At 43.7% G+C, this 22,874-nt stretch overlaps 1 protein-coding gene across 1 annotated transcript in view; it reads right to left on the bottom strand.

Moving 5' to 3' along the window:
* LOC124595532 (protein takeout-like) overlaps nt 1–22,436 on the bottom strand; it is an 87,352-nt gene extending 64,916 nt beyond the window's left edge. The window contains exons 1-2 of the mRNA XM_047134299.1: nt 22,284–22,436; nt 15,346–15,438 (exon numbers count right to left, since the gene is read on the bottom strand). Coding sequence (XP_046990255.1) covers nt 15,346–15,438; nt 22,284–22,365 — 175 coding nt within the window. The 5' untranslated portion in view covers nt 22,366–22,436. The remainder of the gene's footprint in view (nt 1–15,345; nt 15,439–22,283) is intronic.
* Between the last annotated feature and the right edge of the window lie 438 nt (nt 22,437–22,874).

The following is a 22,874-nucleotide window of genomic DNA, read 5'->3' as shown; positions in this document are numbered from 1 at the left end:
TCTTTTTTTCTTTTTTGTGTGTTTGTGTGTGTGTGGGTGTGTGAGAGGGGGGGGGGGGGGGCGTTAAGCTTAGTCTTACGCAAAATACAGAGTATTTCTTTTTCTGTTTGCCCAGTTATGTTTCGACACCTACGTGTCATCTTCTCTGGGTCTCCATTTACTTCTTAAAATATCCCACGAAGTTCACAATTGTTTTTTTGGTTAAATCTTAAAAACTACAACATGTGTATTTATTAATTTGTTTCGAGTGCTCACCTGAAACTGCATTACTTATTAAAAAAATTTGCTTTTATGCCTTTTTATCGTTTTGATAGCAAGTCATCTACAAAGTAGTCGTAAAGAATTTTTTTTTATATTTGTAATGCTGTTTCGAGAGTAGTGCTTGCGTATTTCACTGACCTTACCGATTTCGTCCAACTGCGTATCTGTGGTCGATTTTCTTTTTGTATTGCCATTGTATACGCAGTTTTCCACTTCGTTTTTAAGTTCCACTCTCATCTGTTTCGACTTTTTTGTGCACAAAATCGGATTCGAGTAAACGCTTACATCTCTGTACTCATAGAGAGGCGCTATTTTATTGTCCCGAATCACCTGTTATCGTGTTGTTTCTGTTCAGTGTGGCGCTAATTTTGAATGTTTGGTGAAAACTATTGTGACCTGTCTGGTGGGGGAGGACGTACGGGTGTGTGTGTGTGTGTGTTTTTGTGTGTGTGTGTGTGTGTGTGTGTGTGTGTGTGTGTGTGTGTGTGTGTTCGAGGGTAGCTATCTGGTTTCCAGTCTAAGTGGGATGCCTATTACATCGCACTGCTGCTCAGTGTTACTTACTTCTTTCCTTCTTCCTGACATTGTTGTACTATGTAGGATCCGTATTGTGGTCTCTGATCTACAAGGAAACAGCTCTTGTTTCAATCGATGAATGGTCTTTCAAACGTTATAGCTCAGTTAAATAGCTCTACACTAGTTTCTCCTTCCATGAACCATTTACTTCTTGTTGTTTTTGTTGTAATGGGCATCAGTCCAGCTACTGCTTTACTACAGTTCTCCATTCTAGTCTGTTATGTGTACGCCTCTTCATCTTCGCATAACTGCTGCAACGCACATCCATTTCACCCTTACTGCTGCTGTCGCACCTTTCTCCCCCGTGTAAATTTTTTACCACCCACACTTTCCTCCATCATGAAATTGACTATTCCTTCATGTCCAATCAAACCATCTCTTCAGTCAAGCTGTGCCATGAAATTCTTCTCTCCTCAGTTAGACTCATTATATCTCATTACCTATACGGTTCACTCATATACTCTTCAGCATGTCTCTTCAGCAACATACCCTACTGCCCATTAAAATTGCTACACCAAGAAGAAATGCAGATGATAAACGGGTATTCACTGGACAAATATATTATACTAGAACTGACATGTGATTACATTTTCACGCAATTTGGGTGCATAGATACTGAGAAATCAGTACCCAGAACAACCACCTCTGGCCGTAATAACGGCCTTGATACGCCTGAGCATTGAATCAAACAGAGATTAGATAGCATGTACAGGTACAGCTGCCCATGCAGCTTCAAACGATACCACAGTTCATCAACAGTAGTGACTGGCGTATTGTGACGAGCCAGCTACACGGCCACCATTGACCAGACGTTTTCAATTGGTGAGAGATTTGGAGAACGTGCTGGCCAGGACAGCAGTTGAATATTTTCTGTATCCAGAATGGCCCGTACAGGACCTGCAACATGCGGTCGTGCATTTTCCTGCTGAAATATAGGGTTTCGCAGAGATAGAATGGAGGGTAGAGCCACGGGTCGTAACACATCTGAAATGTAACGTCCACTGTTCAAAGTGCCGTCAATGCGAACAAGAGGTGACCGAGACGTGTAAACAATGCCACCCCATACCATCACGCTGGGTGATACGCCAGTATGGCGATGACGAATACACGCTTGCAACGTGCGTTCACAGCGATGTCGCCAAACACGGATGCTACCATCATGATGCTATAAATAGAACTTGGATTCATCCGATAAAAATGACGTTTTGCCATTCGTGCACGTAGGTTCGTCGTCGAGGACACCATCGCAGGCGCTCCTGTCTGTGATGCAGCGTCAAGGGTAACCGCAGCCATGGTCTCCGAGCTGATAGTGCATGCTGCTGTAAACGTCGTCGAACTATTCCTGCAGATGGTTGTTGTCTTGCAAACGTACCCATCTGTTGACTCAGGGATCGAGACGTGGCTGCACGATCCGTTACAGCCATGCGGATAAGATGCCTGTCATCTCGACTGCTAGTGATACGAGGCCGATGGGATCCAGCAGGGCGTTCCGTATTACCCTTCTGAACCAACCGATTCCATATTCTGCTAACAGTCATTGGATCTCGACCAACGCGAGCAGCAATGTCGCCATACGATAAACCGCAATCGCGATAGGCTACAATCCGACCTTTATCAAAGTCGGAAACGAGATGGTACGCATTTCTCCTCCTTACACGAGGCATCACAACGACGTTTCACCAGGCAAAGCCGGTCAACTGCTGTTTGTGTATGAGAAATCGGTTGGAAACTTTCCTCATGTCAGCAAAAAAATGATTCAAATGGCTCTGAGTACTATGGGATTTCACTGCTGAGGTCATCAGTTCCCTAGGACTTAGAACTATTTAAACCTAACTAACCTAAGGACATCACACACATCTATGCCCGAGGCAGGATTCGAACCTGCGACCGTAGCGGTCGCGTGGTTCCAGACTGTAGCGCCTAGAACCTCTCGGCCACTTTGGCCGGCTCATGTCAGCACGTTGCAGGTGTCGCCACCGGCGCCAACCTTGTGTGAGTGCTCTGAAAAGCTAATCATTTGCATATAACTTCATCTTCTTCCTGTCGGTTATATTTCGCGTCTGTAGCACGTCATCTTCGTGGTGTAGCAATTTTAATGGCCAGCAGTGTATTTCAAAAGCCCCTATTTCCTGCTTGCCTAAACTCTTTATCGTCGAAGTTTCGCTTCCGTACAAGCCTACACTACAGTAGAACTAGTTGTTGTTCGCACTCCGCAAATGAGTATTAGAGCGTCAGTAATTCTTGATTTCCGATACACTTTGCTGAGTAAACATTTGCTTTACACTTTACTGTTATTTTGATGCACCAAGCGATAGCTTATTCTATTCTAGTCTACTGTAACATGGAGCCCGCTTTCGTTTACTGCCATTGCTCACTCTGACGTCATGGACTGTGACACATTAGTTAGTTGCTTTTTACAATAACTGACTATGCTGAGAGCAATTAATGCAATGTATAGAATTCAGTGGCTCTCAGACATAATTTGACTGTCATTAGTAATGAATGATACGAAATTTATAAAATTTGTTTACGGTACTAACGCCCTAAACAGCGAAGGTACAAGCAGTAAAAGAAAGAATGTTTTTTGTTTTAATTTTTCTCTAAACTGATTGTCAATGGTCTTTAGAACAGTTTAGGGCTGATAAACGTGTTCCAGAGGTATATTAATACGACCAAACTCTGTAAGAATTGTCATTATCCTACTACTGAAGAATGTGCAGATAGCCCTTCCGTAGAACAGTATCCAGTTTGCTTTTGCTGCCCCGACTACAACGCACGTGAGCACGCTGAGGACTCAGATCAGATTCGTGGTGGAAGTGCTGACCTTAGCTAAGAACGAGCGACACAGCGCAGTGGCTGGCGAGGCACAGGACTCGCGATCTGCAGGACGGAATCGCCTATTCGGCCTCCTGATTTACGTTTACTGTGGTTTCCCCTAAATCACATAAGGCCAATACCGCGATTTGATGTAGAAAACAGCCAAACTTGCGAAATTAAGTTCTTTTCATTTAACTAATGACCAGTTTCGGGCGTCAGTTCTATGTTTGTCCTGCCAATGCTCGCTAAAGAATTTGACTTAGGTACAAGTATGCACAGCTTTAATATGGTTTTCGTGCTGTAACGGAAACGCCTTTTTTTCTGTCTGGATGATTTGAGAATGGCTTTCGATACCGGAAAACTGTCACCAGTTAAATAAAAGTACCTGAATTTCACAACTTCGGCTGTTTTCTACATCGAAATGGATAACACAAATTGCTGTTCTGTTATTAACTCAGCAAGCTGGAAATACAAAAATGCCGGGATGGTTCCTTTCAAGAGAACACGGGCGATTTTCTTCCTTCCCCCTAGAAAAGGTTATGGTAGTTTTAGTAGTGTGTATGGCGTGTTTGCGTATAAGACTATGTCTTTAATGAGAACTAAAATAATTTATGCTCTTTGGTTGAGGTCGCTGACTTGCATTTCACGTGTGGTTTGTAAGAAGCAGACTCAAACAAGAAACGGGTGTTCGAAGATCTGTTTTCTGTGAGACTATTAGAACATGTTTTCGTGTTTCAGTTGATTTCTGATCATCTTGGCGGAGAATGATTTTGAGATTACCTAGCCGTGAACTTGGTAATCTTCGCTGAGTTCGAAATGTTTCTTTTCAAGAGACATTGCAAGGCAATCCTGACATCAACAAATGTTTCATAGCCCAGTCGCTAACCTATTTCCACAGCAAGCTACAAGAGAAAAAATACACGTGCTCATTACTCTTCAGTAAAACCCAAACACAACAATGACGTTACTGAAGCTAAAATTTTAGTGAACACTTTTATTCAAACAAATGAAGGCAGCTTTATGAGGCTATTCCTTGACGGCCCGATGTAAATTGGAAATATCGCATAAATAGGAAAGTGGTATTAAAGCGTAGGATAATCTGCAGCTGATCAAGACATAGTGCTGTAAGTGGAAGCTGACCGCCGATGTAACCAGACGTAATAATCATAAACAGGAGAACTCGCCCGATTTCATTAATGCCGAACAATTACTGCAATCTGTCTCAGGCTTCAAACAACTAAGGATATCCATCCACATGCGGTTATTGAAGATGGAGCGACCACGTAAAGATAGCTGTGGAATCCAGGTACCATAGTAAGAGATATTACAAGAACGATAAAGAATTGGATGCACGAAGGAGGCGGTGCACGAGGCTCTGATCCGTTCCTCTTCCCAGTACTGATAAACATTATGGGACGCTCGCGAAATCGTATAAACGGAAGAGAGTTGCGATACGAGCAACACGATTCGTCCCCTGCTGACTGAACATCGACATCTACATATATACTACGATAGCCACCAAGAGGTGTGTGGCGGAGAGCACAATTCGCGCCAAAGGTCATATCCCCCCCCCCCCCTCCCTCTGTTCCACTCGCGGATCGCGCGAGGGAAAAACGAGTCTGAACGCCTCAGTACGAGCTCTAATTTCCCTTATCTTTGAATGGTGATCAATGCGCGATATGGAAGTTGATGGTAATAATATATGCTCTACATCCTCGGCGAAGATCGGATTTCGGAATTAAGTGAGCAGCCCCTTCCGTTTAGCGCTTCGTCTATCTGTAAGTGTGTCCCACTTCAAACTTTCTATGAGATTTGTAACGCTCTCACGATGGCTAAATGTACCAGTCACGAATCTCGCCGCTCTTCTTTGGACCTTCTCAATCTCTTGAATCAGATCCAACTGGTAAGGGTCCCAAACAGACGAACAATACTCTAAGACTGCACGAACTAACATATTGGAAGCAATTTCCTTTGATGAAGGACTGCATCGCTTCAGTATTCTACCAACAAACCGCAACTAGAGTTCGTCTTGCCTGTTACTTGTGTAATCTGATCATTCCATTTGAGGTCATTTCGAATAGTCACACCCAGATACTTACCGATGTTACCGCTTCCAAATACTGCGCATTTATTTTGTACTCGTACATTAATGGGGATTTTCGTCTTGTTATACGCAGTGGATTACACTTACTAACATTGAGAGATAACTGCTATTCATTACACACGCATTTTTTTCTGCAAATCCTCATTGATTTTTTTCACAACTTTCGTGTGATACTAATTTTCTGTAGACTACAACTTCATCGGCAAATAGTCTAACAGCGCTGTCAGTACCATCAACAAGATCGTTTATGACCTAGTACGTTGCCCTGTGGCCTTGTTTCTGTTGAAGTCACCCCATTCAGGACGACATACTGCTCTCTGTCTGTTAGAAAACTTTCTATCCAACCGCTAATGTCATCGGATAGACTGTAAGCGCGCACGTTTTGGAGCAAGCGACAGTGCGAAACTGAGTCGAACGCCTTTCGAAAGTCGAGAAATATGGCATCAACCTGGAAGCCGGTATCTAGAGCCTGTTGTATATCATGCACAAAGAGGGCCAGCTGTGTCTCGCATGACCGCTGTTTCCTAAAACCGTGCTGGTTTCTGAAGATGAGCTTCTCAGAGTCTAGAAAGGCCTTTATGTCTGTACACAAAATATGTTCCATGACTCTACAACAAATCGATGTCAGTGAAATTGGCCGGTAATTATGTGCATCCGATTTTCTACCCTTTTCATAGATTGCTATGACCTGGGCCTTCTTGCAGTCCCGTGCAAGAACGCCACAGAGATGCTCATTAAACTGTATAAGTCGGTAGCAGAAAGAAGCTGTGCCTGACCGAAGGACTTGGTGTTAAATTTCTAAGAGTCGACCTTCTAAGAGGAAACGAGCTGTTTCTGTTGACTACCTCCAGTCTAATAAAGTAAATTCGTGTGGCAAGGCTAACTGGAAGACGCCAAAGGACAGGTTCAGCCAACGAACTGGGAAGGTTTTCCTATCCTTCGCGTACACTGGCACTTTTCCTTCACAAAGTGACAGAGTCGTGTGTATATGGTAAGTGTAGATGAATGTGATGTGTGTGTGTGTGTGTGTGTGTAGTATTGTGTAATGTTCGTGTTGGATGATGAAGACAGAAGATGGAGAGTTGAACCCAGTGCCGGGACATGCCTGCTCCTCTCGAAAAGTATCAAGAGCGCCGCCGACCGTAACGTCCCCATCCGAAGGACGAATGATATCGTCAACAGAATCACTGTATGAGACAATGCAAAGAGGTTTAAAATTTAATCAATGGCATTGGCACTATGACTGGCGATGAGGGGATTGCGTCGTCACCGCTCCTCCGCTTTGCCGTAAAGGCAGGGAAAGCAGCCAACAGCATGTGTCGTACCCAGCCAGTTACAAATCCAAGTGCTGACCATGCCCAACGTTGCTTAATGGGGCACCTTAACGAAATTGCAAAAAAATTTAAATTTTCAATTTATTTTTTATTTATTAGTAAAACTCATGGAAAATAAGTTCACAAAGTTTCAATAATTAAATCGCATAGCCGGCCCATGTGACCGAGTGGTTCTAGGCTCTTCAGTCTGGAACCGCGCGACGCTGAGGTCGCAGATTCGAATAAAATGGTTCAAATGGCTCTGAGCACTATGGCACTTAACATCTGAGGTCATCAGTCCCATAGACTTAGAACTACTTAAACCTAACTAACCTAAGGACATCATCACACACATCCATGCCCGACGCAGGATTTGAACCTGCGGCCGTAGCAGCCGCGCGGTTCCGAACTTAAGCGCCTAGAACCGCTCTGCCACAACGGCTGGCTAGATTCGAATCCTGCCTCGGGCATGGATGTGTGTGATTTCCTTAGGTTGGTTAGGTTCTAAGTTCTAGGATGTTAGAGCCATTTGAAATGGTTAAATGTGTGACGCGACTCCTTCCATTGACACTTTTTAAAGCAATATTTCAATACTAGCTAGGTGAACAACGACTCCCTGCGTCACTTCCAAGCAAACGTGCACGAGATACATTCTACTCTTTGGTTTTATACATCATCTGTGATTCTGTTCCGTATATTAGAAACAAATGAGTCGCTAAATTCACTCCTACGGAAACGATACCCTAAAACCACATTTTCATCTGCTACAGTTATCGGAATTGCAACTTATGATTTAGTTCTTGTATTTAATGATGGGAACCTCGGAAGGATGAAGGTGTTGGAGAGAATGGGCTTTAAGCCAGGAAATTTCACTCAAGACATCTTGAGAAAAATAAATTTACGGCGCGTCAGTTGAAGACCGGGTCAAGGAAAGAAGCCACAACACAAAAAACCAGAAGAGAATCCTTGAAGGGCAAGAGGACCCTGAGTACAAATATGGGGCCTTCTGAAGAGGTCACATATGAAAAATCGTTAGGTTGAACTTTAAGTTCCATTTCCTGAAAATTTAGAAATTTTGTACATTTATTTCTATAAACACAATAAATGCAGTCTCAAGAGTACATTTTGAAATTCTGAGAATAAGTTGAATATGCGGAAAATTGCTTAGAATTTTGCATGAATTTTATTTTATACCTACAAAATTTTAATTAAAGATTATTAAAACTCTCCTATTCGATATGTTAAAAAAACCTGATGAGAGAAGCTTACTATATGCAAAGAGATTAAAAAGAGAAAATTTTGTAGAAATCTCACGAATAGTTTCTGCGAAAAAGGTACATACATTATTTTTTGCAAATAAAATTTTTTAAATTACATAAAAAGTTTAATATATATAAATCGAGAAACTTAACAGTAAATTTGTTAATTTCATGCAAAGCACGGTACAAAATTTCATTGCCGTATTTTCAAAATCGTAGAGTTGATGCATTTTTAAATAGTTTTTTTTTTTATGAACGTTCCCCCTTAACTTCGGTGATCTAGGGAAAACTGCTGTGTTCAGCGAGGCAAGGCCATTGGCTACATCTGTTATAATGATAATGAAAGTCTTTTTCCCGCCTGACACCCGCGAAAGGAATGAGACCGAATTATACGTCTTGGGGGGAAAAAAAACCTTGTAATAGAAGGATCCTTGAACATTTTCCCGATCAGTGACGGCAAAACCCAGAGATTCAGCCCGAAATCCTTGTACTAAAATTTCGTGAATTTCCTGCATGCTACTCATTCTTGTATATCTGAGATTCTGACATGAGCGTTTGGTTAACTTTTTTACTGCAGCATGTAATTATGCGTTTCCAACAAATGAGAACAGCTTACGCGGTTCTAACGGTTTCGTAGCAGCAGTTACCAGCTGTGTTGTTATACCTCATTACAGAGCTCTGATACGAAATATAAGTAACAAGAGTGACCTGGTGGTTGCGACACGTATTTTTGCACTGTCTGCTGCCTCGGCTATCCGTGGCGGCAACCTCAACGAAAGAAAGTGAGTGCTTAATGGGCGACGCGAGGCATTGTGTGGCCGGCGCCTGCGGTTTGCGGTGTAACGGTTTCTTCCGCTCCGCCTCCTCCACTCTGTCCGTCTCTCTCTCTCTCTCTCTCTCTCTCAGTCTGTCTTTGTCTCAGCCTGTTGCTCCAGACAGGCAGCCTGATTTCTCTGCCCCGCCGCTGCCAGCGGCCTGCCTGACCCACTCACCCACAGCCTTACAAGTGGAAAACAAAGTCCAGTCCAGCCCATCCTGTACAAAGAAAGAAAACTCCAGTCTACTGGATGCCGCGCTTATATTTTAAATCATGTCTGAATGCCTGGCTTCTGAGGACGGCAGAATGTCAGTTATACTTTTTTATACTTTTTTGAGATCATACGTGTCTCTCTAATACATCCAGTATAAACGAAACGACATCACAGTAACGCAACATACATTAGTAGGCATATTTGAAAGTGATGATTTTGTACGATTGATGTTGAATGAGATGGCGGACTTCTGGAAGAGTTTCCGCTATCATTCGCGGCGATGTTAATTTCTGTCACATTTAGCGATCTCTGTTGCTTGGGACAAAAGTGAAATACATGTTAAGGGCATAGTGCAATATGCACGAAAGGGGTTACACACGTAGGCGAGTGTCTCCGTTGTAAGGAGCGTCTATTTTGTAGTTTCGTCAGAACCACTTAACGAGCATGCCGGTGTGGTTCCACTCAAAAGCCGATTTCCTGTCGTATTCTTCGCATTATTGAGTAAATCTGGAATGCCTTGCAACGTGCTGTTGAGAAATCTCCACCCCCTCGTACTCTTACGGATTCATGGACAGCCCTGCCGCATTCATAGGGTCAATTCCCTCCAGCACTACTTCAGACATTAATCGAATCCACCCCACGTCGTGTTGCGGCACTTCTGCGCGCCCGCGGGTGCCCTACACGATATTAGGCAGGTGTACCAGCTGCCTTGGCTCTTCAGTGTAGTTTATTCGCCTAGTATGACTCTGCAATAGGCTACAGTCTCATGAATCAAAAGACACAAGGTACCTGTCAAACTTCGAGTTGAGTCTATGAATCTTTCTAGAAATTTTAGCCCCCCCCCCCCCCTCAACCGCCACGAATCAGACAGCTGTATCATAGAGCAACCACAATGGAGGGATATCTGCTGAAAGGCCAGAAAAACGTGTGGTTCCTGAAGAGGGGCAGCAGCTTTTTCAGTAGTTGCACGGGTATAGTCTGGATGATTGACTGACCTTGCCTTGTAACATAACCAAAGTGGCCTTGTTGTTCTGGGGAACGGCTGAAAGCTAGGGGCAACTACAGCCGCAATTTTTCCCGAGGGCGTATAGCTCCACTGTATGGTTAAATCAAGATGGAATTCTTTTGGGTAAAATAACTCCGGAAGTAAAATAGTCCCCTATTCGGATCTCCGGGCGGGAGCTACTCAAGAGGATGTTATCAGGAGAAACAAAACTGGCGTTCAACTGATCGGAGCGTGGAATGTCAGATCCCTTAACCGGGCAGGCAGGTTAGAAAATTTAAAAAGGGAAATGGATAGCTTTAAGCTAGATCTAGTGGGAGGTAGTGAAGTTCGGTGGCAGGAGAAACAGGTCTTCTGGTCAGGTGAATACAGGTTCATAAATACAAAATCAAACAGGGACAATGCAAAAGTACGTTTAATAATGAATAAAAAATAGGAAAATGGATAAGTTACTGTGGAGAGCATACTGAACGCGTTATTGTAGTGAAGATAGACACGAAGCGCACAGCTAACACAGTAGCTCTGCAGATCATTAAGAGACTGGAGAAATGTACCATGAGATAAAAGAAATTATTCAGATAGTTAAGGGAGAGGAAGATTTAATAGTCATGGGGATCAGAATTCGATGGTAATAAAAGGAAGAGAAGAGAAAATAGTTGGTGAATGTGGACAGGGAGAAAGGAATGAAAGAGGATGCCGCATTATAGAATTCTGCACAGAGGATAATTTAATCATAGCTAACAGTTGGTTTAAGTATCATGAAAGAAGGGTGTACACGTGGAAGATACGTGGATTTACCGGAAAATTTTACATTGATTAGATAATGGTAAGAAAGAGATTTAGGAACTAGATTTTAAATTGTAAGACATTTCCAGGGCACATGTGGGATCTAACCAGAATTTATTGATTATGAACTGTAGATTAAAACTGAAGAAACTGCAAAATAGGTGGAATTTAAGAAGCTGGGACCTGGATAACCTGAAAGAACAGGCGGTTGTAGAGAGTTTCAGAGAGAGGGTTACGGGACGAGTGACAAGAACAGAAGAAACAGGTACGGTAGAAGAAGACTGGGTAGATTTGAGAGTGAAAGCAGCAGAGGATCAAGTAGGTAAAAAAGGCGAGGGCTAGTAGAAATCCCTGGGAAACACAAGATATATTAAATTTAATTGATGACAGGAAAAATATATGTTGTTTGTTGTTGTGGTCTTCAGTCCTGAGACTGGTTTGATGCAGCTCTCCATGCCAGTAAAGCTGCACTCCCTCGGGAAAAATAACCACAGTAAATGAAGCACGGAAAAAGGGAATACAAGCGTCTAAGAAATGAGATCGACAGGAAGTGCAAAATGGGTAAGCAGGGATGGCTAGAGGACGAACGTAAGGATTTAGAAGCATATATTACTAGGGGAAAGACAGATGTTGCCTACAGGAAAATTAAAGAGACCTTTGGAGAAAAGAGAACCACCTGTATAAATATCGACGGCTCAGATGGAAAACCAGTCCTAAGCAGAGAATGGAAAGCTGAAAGGTGGAAGTAATATATAGAGGGTCCATACAAGGGCGATGTTCTTGAAGGCAATAGTATGGAAACGTAAGAGGACGTAAGTGAAGATGAGATGGGAGATATGACACTGCGTGAAGAATTTGACAGAGCACTGAAAGACCTACGCCGAAACAAGGCTCCGGACGTATGCAACATTCCGTTAGAACTACTGATAGCCTTGGGAGAGCCAGTATTGACAAAACTTTTCCATCTGGTTAGGAATATTTATGAAGCAGGTATAAGAAATACCCTCAGGCTTCAGGAAGAATATAATAATTCCAATTCCAAAGACATCAGGCGCTGACAGGTGTGAAAATTACCGAACTATCGGTTTAAAAAGTCAAGGTTGCAAAATATTAACACGAATTATTTACAGAAGAATGGAAAAACTTGCAGAAGCCGACCTCGGGGAAGATCAGTTTGGATTCCGGAGAAATGCAGGAACACGCGAGGCAATACTGACCCCACGACTTCTCATAGAAGATAGGTTAAGGACAGGCAAACCTACGTTTATAGCATTTGTTGACTAAGAGAAAGCTTTTGACAATGTTGACTGGATAACTCTGTTTTAAATGCTAAAGGCGGCAGTGGTAAACCACAGAGAGAGAAAGGCCGTTTACAATTTGTACAGTACGAGACGATAGTTATAAGAATCGAAGGGCACGAAAGAGAAGCAGTAGTTGAGAGGAGAGTGATTTTATTCAATCTGTATATTGATCAAGAACTTAAGGAAACAAACGGAAAATTTGGATTAGGAATTGGCGTCCATGGAGAAGAAATGAAATGTCTGAGGTTTGCCGATGGTATTGTAATTCTGTCAGACACAGCAATGGACTTCGAAGAACAGTTGAATGGAATGGACAGTGTCTTGAAAGGAGGATATAAGATGGACATCAACAAAAGCAAAACGATGATAATGGAATGTAGTCGAATTAAATCGTGTGATGCTGAGGGAATTAGATTAGGAAATGAGACACTTAAAGTAGTAAAGGAGTTTTGCTATTTGGGGAGCAAAATAACTGATGATGGTCGAAGTAGAGAGGATATAAAATGCAGACTGGTAATGACAAGGAAAGCGTTTCTGAAGAAGAGAAAGTTGTTAACATCGAGTATAGATTTAATAGATTTAAGTGTCAGGAAGTCTTTTCTGAAAGTATTTGTATGGAGTTTGCTATTTGGTCAGCGAAATAATTGATGATGGCCAAAGTAGAGAGTATTTAAAATGTAGACTGGCAATGCCAAGAAAAGCATCTCCGAAGAAGAGAAATTTGTTCACATCGAGTATAGATTTAAGAGTTAGATAGTCTTTCTGAAAGTGACTGGAGGGTAGCCATGTATGGAAGTGAAATATGGACGATAAACAGTTTCGAGTAGAAGAGAATAGAAGCTTTTGAAATGTGGTGCTGCAAAAGAATGCTGAAGAGTAGATGGGTAGGTCACGTAACTACTGAGGAAATACTTAATAGAGTTGGAGATAAAAGAAATTTGTGTCACAATCTGACTAGAAAAAGGGGCGGTTAGTGGGAAATATTCTGAGACTTCAAGGAATCGCCAATTTAGTACTGTAAAGAAGTTTGGGGGGGGGGGGGTTAAAACTCGTAGAGGGAAACCAAGAGATGAATACAATAAGCAGATTCAGAAGGATGTAGATTGCAGTAGTTACTGGGAGATGAAGAGGCTTGCACAGGATAGTTAGCATGGAGAGCAGCATCAGACCAGTCTTTGGACTGAAGATCACAACAACATCCTAAAAATCGAGCAATCATTAATTTTTATACAGACTTGGCAAAGCAAGTCTGGCTCAAAAAAGAAATTCATGCACCTTACGATAAGCAAACCATCCTACATCAACCGCACATTGTGCCACTTTTATTCCTTTTGTTTTATGTTCTAGACAACAGAAAAGTTATGTCAATCTTATAAGAAAACTGGAGTTCGCCCGCATCTCGTGGTCGTGCGGTAGCGTTCTCGCTTCCCACGCCCGGGTTCCCGGGTTCGATTCCCGGCGGGGTCAGGGATTTCCTCTGCCTCGTGATGGCTGGGTGTTGTGTGCTGTCCTTAGGTTAGTTAGGTTTAAGTAGTTCTAAGTTCTAGGGGACTGATGACCATAGATGTTAAGTCCCATAGTGGTCAGAGCCAGCCAAAACTGAAGTTCAGTACTGTAATGAGTTGTTTGATGGCGCATTTGAGACACATGTTTCATACTGCACAGAACAGATGAATTCGTAGGGATATGACACACCGTGAAAAAGTTGTTAGCTTGATTCCTAATGTTTATACCAAAGCTACAGCGGATTTTTGAGATACTCACCAATATATGCAGCGATTCCTCCTGAAGTAGGGGCGTTTAATCAAACTAAACTGAGGAGATACAGCAATTAGCTTTATCTTCCGTGACTAGTCTGCGTTTCATTTTCTTTTCTCGCTGGAACTGTTACAGCTACTGTTAAGTGTTTGTACTTTGATTCAGTAGAAATGAACTTTAAACCTACTCTGGTTATTATGACCTGAATTTCCAGTATTTTTTATCTCACTTTAACCAAACGCCGCCATGTTTTCCCAACAAAATTTCGGTCAAATCGCTCCACAAATTGATGCACTATTAATTATAAGTGTTTTTCTGCGCTTCGCCATTGACAATGCACAACGCTTAATAATCGTATATTGTCTAAGATCTAACGTAACTTATGGATTCTCCTACTTATATCGATTTACAATTTTTTTCTCAAGGCGTGTCCTTGTCCCGGGTAGCCGTGTGAGCGAAAGCTCTCGAAATTACCTAGTGTATTTGATCGAGCCCTTTCCAGAGATACCGCATTTGCAGCACGCTCACAGTGGAACTCGCCTGTCATTACCACATTCTGTAGCTAGAGATATTTGTGAAAAACTAAGTCTCATAAATGGAATTCGTGAGAAAATATTTTTCCCTCCAAGATGTCGGTAACGTAACGGGCGTCAAGGCCAATGGCACCATTAGAATGGGAAGAGTAGCTGAAATTGTATTTGCACAATTGAAGTGATTATCGACGGTTAACTCTCAAGTAAGTACACGAAAGAGCAAATTCATATCGTAGCAGTTATTGAAACTTAGCTAACGGATTCCGTATCTAGATAAGTATCACCTCACTTTTACGTCAAATAAATTCCACTTTTCAGAAGAAGCGTTCCAGAAATGAAGTAAGTCTGGAAAGTTTCTTCTAAAAAGTAGAACTTATTTTATGTAAAAGTGAAAGTAGATTTCCACATTATTTCATAGTTTCTAAAATGCGCAAGTAACGCGAAAGACACAATTTTCAATAACTATTGCGATGTGTAATCAAGTTATTTAGAATCTTTGGAAACCAAAAAGAAATACATTTCAGCGTGTTAGCGGATTTCTTAGTGTTATGTAGCGTAATATAGAGCCTAGCAACTACGTGAAAACCACTAATGAGTACTCACCGTCTTTTGCTTTGCGTATGTTCTTGACTAGTTTATCCTTGATGCACAAGTTAAGGTCTGGGTCGTTTCTGCCACATACTTCAATCCAGTCGGCTGAAACAGAAATGGGTTTTGGTCAGTACAGGGTCGACCTCTACATTAAGTAAGCATACTGGCGTGACAGCTAATTCTGCTTTATTATGGATGGAAGTTGCTGGAACACTGAAGGAAGAATTTTCACGGTGACGTGTTTCATCGGGAAGGTGTCTCGCTGGTACGCCGGAAACAAGAAACGAGGAAGTTAGTTGTATCTCTTACCGTGGCAATCTGAGCGTTTCTACCAGGGAGAAGGTCATCTTCATATACAATGCTCTTAATGACCTGCCCCAACCTCGGGTGGAGGTCACTGGACTCTGTCCAAGCAGGGAAAGCTGTTTACTAGTTGGGCTTCCGGTGCCTAAATGTTCTTGTGGATAAAGAGGCTTGCAAAGGACGTCGTGGCTGTACGTTAGAACATGAGGCAAATGCTTACTATGGTACACAGGTAATGGGGGCAAATGGTGGGAAGAAAGTGTTAAACAAGTAATCCATTTGCAAAAACATAACTGACACTAATTTAGGTACAGGTCACTCAGCTAATGGCGGTTTTCGAAAAATACCAATTTTTATCTTCTAACATTACACCAATCGGCCGAAGAGTGGCCAAGCCTTGCGAGATATACACTACTGGCCATTAAAATTGCTACACCAAGGAGAAATGCAGATGATAGACGGGTGTTTATTGGACAAATACAGTCCTGGAAATTGAAATAAGAACACCGTGAATTCATTGTCCCAGGAAGGGGAAACTTTATTGACACATTCCTGGGGTCAGATACATCACATGATCACACTGACAGAACCACAGGCACATAGACACAGGCAACAGAGCATGCACAATGTCGGCACTAGTACAGTGTATATCCACCTTTCGCAGCAATGCAGGCTGCTATTCTCCCATGGAGACGATCGTAGAGATGCTGGATGTAGTCCTGTGGAACGGCTTGCCATGCCATTTCCACCTGGCGCCTCAGTTGGACCAGCGTTCGTGCTGGACGTGCAGACCGCGTGAGACGACGCTTCATCCAGTCCCAAACATGCTCAATGGGGGACAGATCCGGAGATCTTGCTGGCCAGGGTAGTTGACTTACACCTTCTAGAGCACGTTGGGTGGCACGGGATACATGCAGACGTGCATTGTCCTGTTGGAACAGCAAGTTCCCTTGCCGGTCTAGGAATGGTAGAACGATGGGTTCGATGACGGTTTGGATGTACCGTGCACTATTCAGTGTCCCCTCAACGATCACCAGTGGTGTACGGCCAGTGTAGGAGATCGCTCCCCACACCATGATGCCGGGTGTTGGCCCTGTGTGCCTCGGTCGTATGCAGTCCTGATTGTGGCGCTCACCTGCACGGCGCCAAACACGCATACGACCATCACTGGCACCAAGGCAGAAGCGACTCTCATCGCTGAAGACGACACGTCTCCATTCGTCCCTCCATTCACGCCTGTCGCGACACCACTGGAGGCGGGCTGCACGATGTTGGGGCGTGAGCGGAAGACGGCCTAACGGTGTGCGGGACCGTAGCCCAGCTTCATGGAGACGGTTGCGAATGGTCCCCGCCGATACCCCAGGAGCAACAGTGACCCTAATTTGCTGGGAAGTGGCGGTGCGGTCCCCTACGGCACTGCGTAGGATCCTACGGTCTTGGCGTGCATCCGTGCGTCGCTGCGGTACGGTCCCAGGTCGACGGGCACGTGCACCTTCCGCCGACCACTGGCGACAACATCGATGTACTGTGGAGACCTCACGCTCCACGTGTTGAGCAATTCGGCGGTACGTCCACCCGGCCTTCCGCATGCCCACTATACACCCTCGCTCAAAGTCCGTCAACTGCACATACGGTTCATGTCCACGCTGTCGCGGCATGCTACCAGTGTTAAAGACTGCGATGGAGCTCCGTATGCCACGGCAAACTGGCTGACACTGACGGCGGCGGTGCACAAATGCTGCGCAGCTAGCGCCATTCGACGGCCAACACCGCGGTTCCTGGTGTGTCCGCTGTGCCGTGCGTGTGATCATTGCTTGTACAGCCCTCTCGCAGTGTCTGGAGCAAGTATGGTGGGTCTGACACACCGGTGTCAATGTGTTCTTTTTTCCATTTCCAGGAGTGTATATTACACTAGAACTGACATGTGATTACATTTTCACGCAATTCGGGTGCGTAGATCCTGAGAACAACCACCTCTGGCCGCAATAACGGCCTTGATACGCCTGAGCATTGAGTCAAACAGGTTGTCCGATACAGCTGCCCATGCAGCTTCAACACGATACCACATATCTTCAAGAGTAGTGACTGGCGTATTGTGACGAGCCAGTTGCTCGGCCACTATTGACCAGACGTTTTCAGTTGGTGAGAGATCTGGAGAATGTGCTGGCCAGGACAGCAGTCGAACATTTTCTGTATGCAGAAAGGGCCGTACAGGACCTGCAACATGCGGTCATGGCTCTGGCTCTGAGCACTATGGGACTCAACTGCTGAGGTCATTAGTCCCCTAGAACTTAGAACTAGTTAAACCTAACTAACCTAAGGACATCACAAACATCCATGCCCGAGGCAGGATTCGAACCTGTGACCGTAGCGGTCTTGCGGTTCCAGACTGCAGCGCCTTTAACCGCACGGCCACTTCGGCCGGCCATGCGGTCATGCTTTATCCTACTAAAATGTAGGGTTTCGCAGGGATCGAAAGAAGGGTAGAGCCACGGGTCGTAGCACATCTGAAATGTAACGTCCACTGTTAAAAGTGCCGTCAGTGCGAAAAAGAGGTGACCGAGACGTGTAACCAATGGCACCCCATACCAACATGCCGGGTGATACGCCAGTATGGCGATGACGAATACACGCTTCCAATGTGCGTTCACCGCGATGTCGCCAAACACGGATGTGACCATCATGATGCTGTAAACGGAACCTGGATTCATCCGTAAAAATTAAGTTTTACCATTCGTGCACCCAGGTTCGTCGTTGAGCACACCATCGCAGACGCTGCTGTCTGGGTAGCCGCAGCCATGGTCTCCGAGCAGATAGTCCATGCTGCTGCAAACGTCGTCGAACTGTTCGTGCAGATGGTTGTTGTCTTGCAAACGTCCCCATTTGTTGACTTAGGGATCGAGACGTGGCTGCACGATCCGTTACAGCCATGCGAATAAGATACCTGTCATCTCGACTGCTAGTGATACGAGACCGTCGGGATCCAGCACGGCGTTCCATATTACCCTCCTGAATCCACCGATTCCATATTCAGCTAACAATCATTGGATCTCGACCAACGCGAGCAGCAAAGTCACGATACGATAAACCGCAATCGCGATAGTCTACAATCCGACCTTTATCAAAGTCGGAAACGTGATGGTACTCATTTATTCTCCTTACACGAGGAATCACAATAACGTTTCACCAGGCAACGCCGGTCAACTGCTGTTTGTGTATGAGAAATCGGTTGGAAACTTTCCTCATGTCAGCACGTTGTAGGTGTCGCCACCGGCGCCAACGTTGTTTGAATGCTCTGAAAAGCTAATCATTTGCATATCACAGCATCTTCTTCCTGTCGGTTAAATTTCGCGTCTGTAGCACGACATCTTCGTGGTGTAGTAATTTTAATGGCCAGTAGTGTATGTCAAACAAGAACAGACGTTACAATTTTTGAAATTGACGTATAATACCTGGTAGACTCCATTGTATTAAACGTCCGTGCAAGTAAAGCTATAAAGGTCATCATGGCCTGTTATGAATTCATCATGGACAGTAGATATAAAATTGTGTATTATGAAATTTTAGGTCAGACAAAAAAGGCGAAGACTTAAAAAAAAGTTATAATTGTAGATGTATAAGCGAACTGCGATAGATTAATCCGTCATTGAAAGATCAGTTTATTGTATGCTTTAAGCCATTACGTTACCTCTAAGCAAGATCGCCCGTATTTTATCGTAACGGCGAAGATTTAGTGACAGCTGTGTGTTATCTAAATGATGTTGATTGTTCATGATGTGATATGTATTGCAAGTAACTGATTGTAGTGGCTGAGAAAAGGAAAGTGTCTTATCACGGCTAAGTGAACTAAACGAAATGTGATGTAGGCAGTGCTGGACTGAGCTTGCAAAAGTGATGAGTAAATATTCTAGAGCAAAACTTTGCTATCTGTCGAAAACCAAAAACCAGAAATGATAGAAATAAGAGAAGGTCTGGAGGAAAGCTCTATACTTTACCTGTGATTCGTTCATGTATTACGATATATTGTATCTGACAACATCACTGAACATTCGTCAGGTAGTATAAGGCAACAACAAAAGATGATAGTTTGCTGTATTTATTTTCCAAGGCGAAAGAAAAGTTGATGGAGAAGCGCAAGTTGAGTCCCAAGAAACGAAGATGACGCCACTTTCAGAGACAGCAATGGAAAGTGAAAGGTGTCAGATGGAACCAGTCTAGTGAATGCCTTACAGGGCGAGACGTTTGGGCGTTTGCCAAGTCGAGCAACCTGATTTTATGTCGGGAATATTAAGTTAAATGCATGTGAAGAGGATAATGCACGACAGTACTAGGGGATGGAGAAGTTTGTACTCTTAGCTTAATATAGCGTCGACAAGGAAAATATTGGGACAAAAAAGACTGGCGCAATGAATCCTACCACCACAACAAATAGTGCTTGAGATAGTGCAAGGAAGGTGAAGAAAACAAATGAAAACTATACATGAGTAACCTCCAGTCATAGTAGTTCAAAATGGTCCAAATGGCTCTCAGCACTATGCGACTTCACTTCTGAGGTCATCAGTCGCCTAGAACTTAGAACTAATTAAACCTAACTAGCCTAAGGACATCACACACATTCATGCCTGAGGCAGGATTCGAACCTGCGACCATAGCGTGTTCTCGATTTATTAAGTCTCAATCGGTTTTGGCGTAAAGTGAAAATTAGTTCCTTCTGCAAAAGGCTAGTAGTGGAAGGCAGAACGAATTGAAACTATTGAATAAAGTAATGCAAACCCTGGAGGAGAGAAACTTGCTGAGATCTCTGTAGCAGTAAATACCGAATTTGGTCGTGACATAGTTGTCGTAACTAATCTGCGGTATCAATGAAAATTTTGTTTCTGGGTAAGTGAATTCAAATCTGGTGATGTCAACAGAGGATGGCACTTTCCCGTCATCAGGGTGGTGCCTTGACCATTGAAGTAATACAGCAAACCCATAGTACGGTCATACAATGCCACCACGCAACATTTCATCCGACTTGGGTTTTGCAAGCGTATCATTTCACAGGGGATATCATAACTGGCGTTAAACATTGCAGTTGAGAGAGCACTTTGGCGAATGGGTACCAGGAGTGGAGACTATCGACCAAAGTCGAAGAATGTAGACTTTTTCAGCATCATCTGTTAACCTTACTTGCATCTCAGATTATTAATGAATGGTACGCGGGCGTGCTGGAAACTAAATCCCCAGATTTTTTTATGTGAAAACCCTTAAAGTTTTTTTAAAATAAAACAAACGTTATTAACATTCTGCATCTTTATTCTTCATGTCTACATGTTTTTTTCTCAACAGTAACCATGGCGACTAAGAAATTTCTCCCAACGAGAGGCCAGTTTGTTGACACCGTCATTGTAGAATGTTTGACGTTGTTGAGAGAGCCAAAACCTCACCTCAGCTTGTGCCGCTCCATAATTATCAAAGTGAAGTCCTCGAAGATGTTACCTAAGTTTTGGAATGAATTGCAAACCGGATGTGGCCGAGTGGGTACTGTATGGAAGATGATCGATGACGATGAACCCAAGGCATCGAATTGTTGCAGCTCTCGTATGTGGTCTGGCATTGTCATGCTGAAGGATAGGTTGCTCCACGCTGTTTCTCACGCACCGACAGAGTTATGTTACACACCGCCATGTTGTACGCTACAATGCGGAGCACATTAACGGCAGATGGTTATAAATATGTAGACTTGAAGAATAAACAAAAAATGGTTCAAATGGCTCTAAGCACTATGGGACTTAACATCTGAGGTCATCGGTCCCCTAGACTTAGAACTACTTAAACCTAACTAACCTAAGGACATCACACACATCCATGCCAGAGGCAGAATTCGAACCTGCGACCGTAGCAGCAGCGCGGTTGCGGATTGGAGCACCTAGAACCGCTCGGCCACAGCGGCCGGCGAAGAATAAACATGTAGATTGTAGAATGTTAATATCGCTTGTTTTATTTAAAAACCTGTAAGAGTTTTCATATAAAAAATTCGGAGGCCTGTATTTTGAACATGCTCTCAAACAAATAGACGGGAAGTGAATGCATAACCAAACAACGGTGAAAGTGGTGCCCCGGATCATTTCATAACACAGTGAAAATGTGAAGGCCGTTGGCACCGAGAATGGCTCTAGTTTCAATGATTTGGGACTGAAGAGGTGTTAACCTCACTGATTACATGACTGGCACCCAAAAAGGGGCTCCACATTGCACAGGCACATTCATATGGTGGACTCAGAATTGCAAGTTTAAAAACGTTAACGAAAAATGAGGCCTAGACAATTTATCGGGTCACACAGTGCCCGTACAGAACTTGAACACCACGAGCTAACCTTCAACTTGCTGCCTTAGAACCAGTTACCCAAATTTATGGAAATTGTGGCAGCGAGTCTTACATGCACCACTGCTTTCATTTTGGCAACCAGGCACTATGCAGTTATACGTTAAACACAATCTTCCCGTAGTGCTCCACGCTGCACAGTAACGTAAACTTCAGGTAAGCAAATGCGAGACTACTTGCTTAGGACGTAGAGAAACATTAAGCGAGGTCCCTGCATGTCACACCCTGTGTTCAGTCATACGCGCACGCTAATGAGACGAGACGGCAGCGTTGTACTCACGCAGACTGGAGACGGGCCCCGGCCTGTTGCGGGAGGCAGCCAGGACTGGCGCCAGCAGGCAGGCGAGCAGCGCGATCCTCATGATGCCGCGACGGGCAGCTGATGGGCGGGGGCTCCTGGTAACACTGGCCGCGTCTCGGGCAGACCGCAGCGAGAGTGAGTCGCGCGCCGCGCAGCCGCAGCCACTTAAATAGCCAGCGCTAGGCGGGCGGCCGACCTGCCAGGCGCGCGGAGAACAACACACCAGAAACCCCTTGCGCGCGAGGTCACATGTTCAGTCTTTAGTAAGGCTCATTTGAAAGTACAGTAGAGCGTCGATTATCCGAAGTAATTGGGTGACATGGGTGTTCGGAAAACTGGTTTGTTCGGATAATCGAACTGTACATGTTTACTTGCCAAAAAGAAGTACTGCACAGTAAATTTATTCATAAAAACAGGCATCTCTTTTAGTATTACAAAGTAACATACAAAGGCAACTTCAGTAGAAATATATAGTATGTGGCACAATTTATTAAATAAAAATATATACATATTACATACGCGTTTTGCATGAACAATACACACAGTATACAAAATTAACGTTTAAAAAAA

The sequence above is a fragment of the Schistocerca americana genome, chromosome 2 (assembly GCF_021461395.2).
Source record: "Schistocerca americana isolate TAMUIC-IGC-003095 chromosome 2, iqSchAmer2.1, whole genome shotgun sequence".
NCBI classification, from domain to species: domain Eukaryota; kingdom Metazoa; phylum Arthropoda; class Insecta; order Orthoptera; family Acrididae; genus Schistocerca; species Schistocerca americana.
This window is presented reverse-complemented; position numbering and strand designations above follow the sequence as displayed.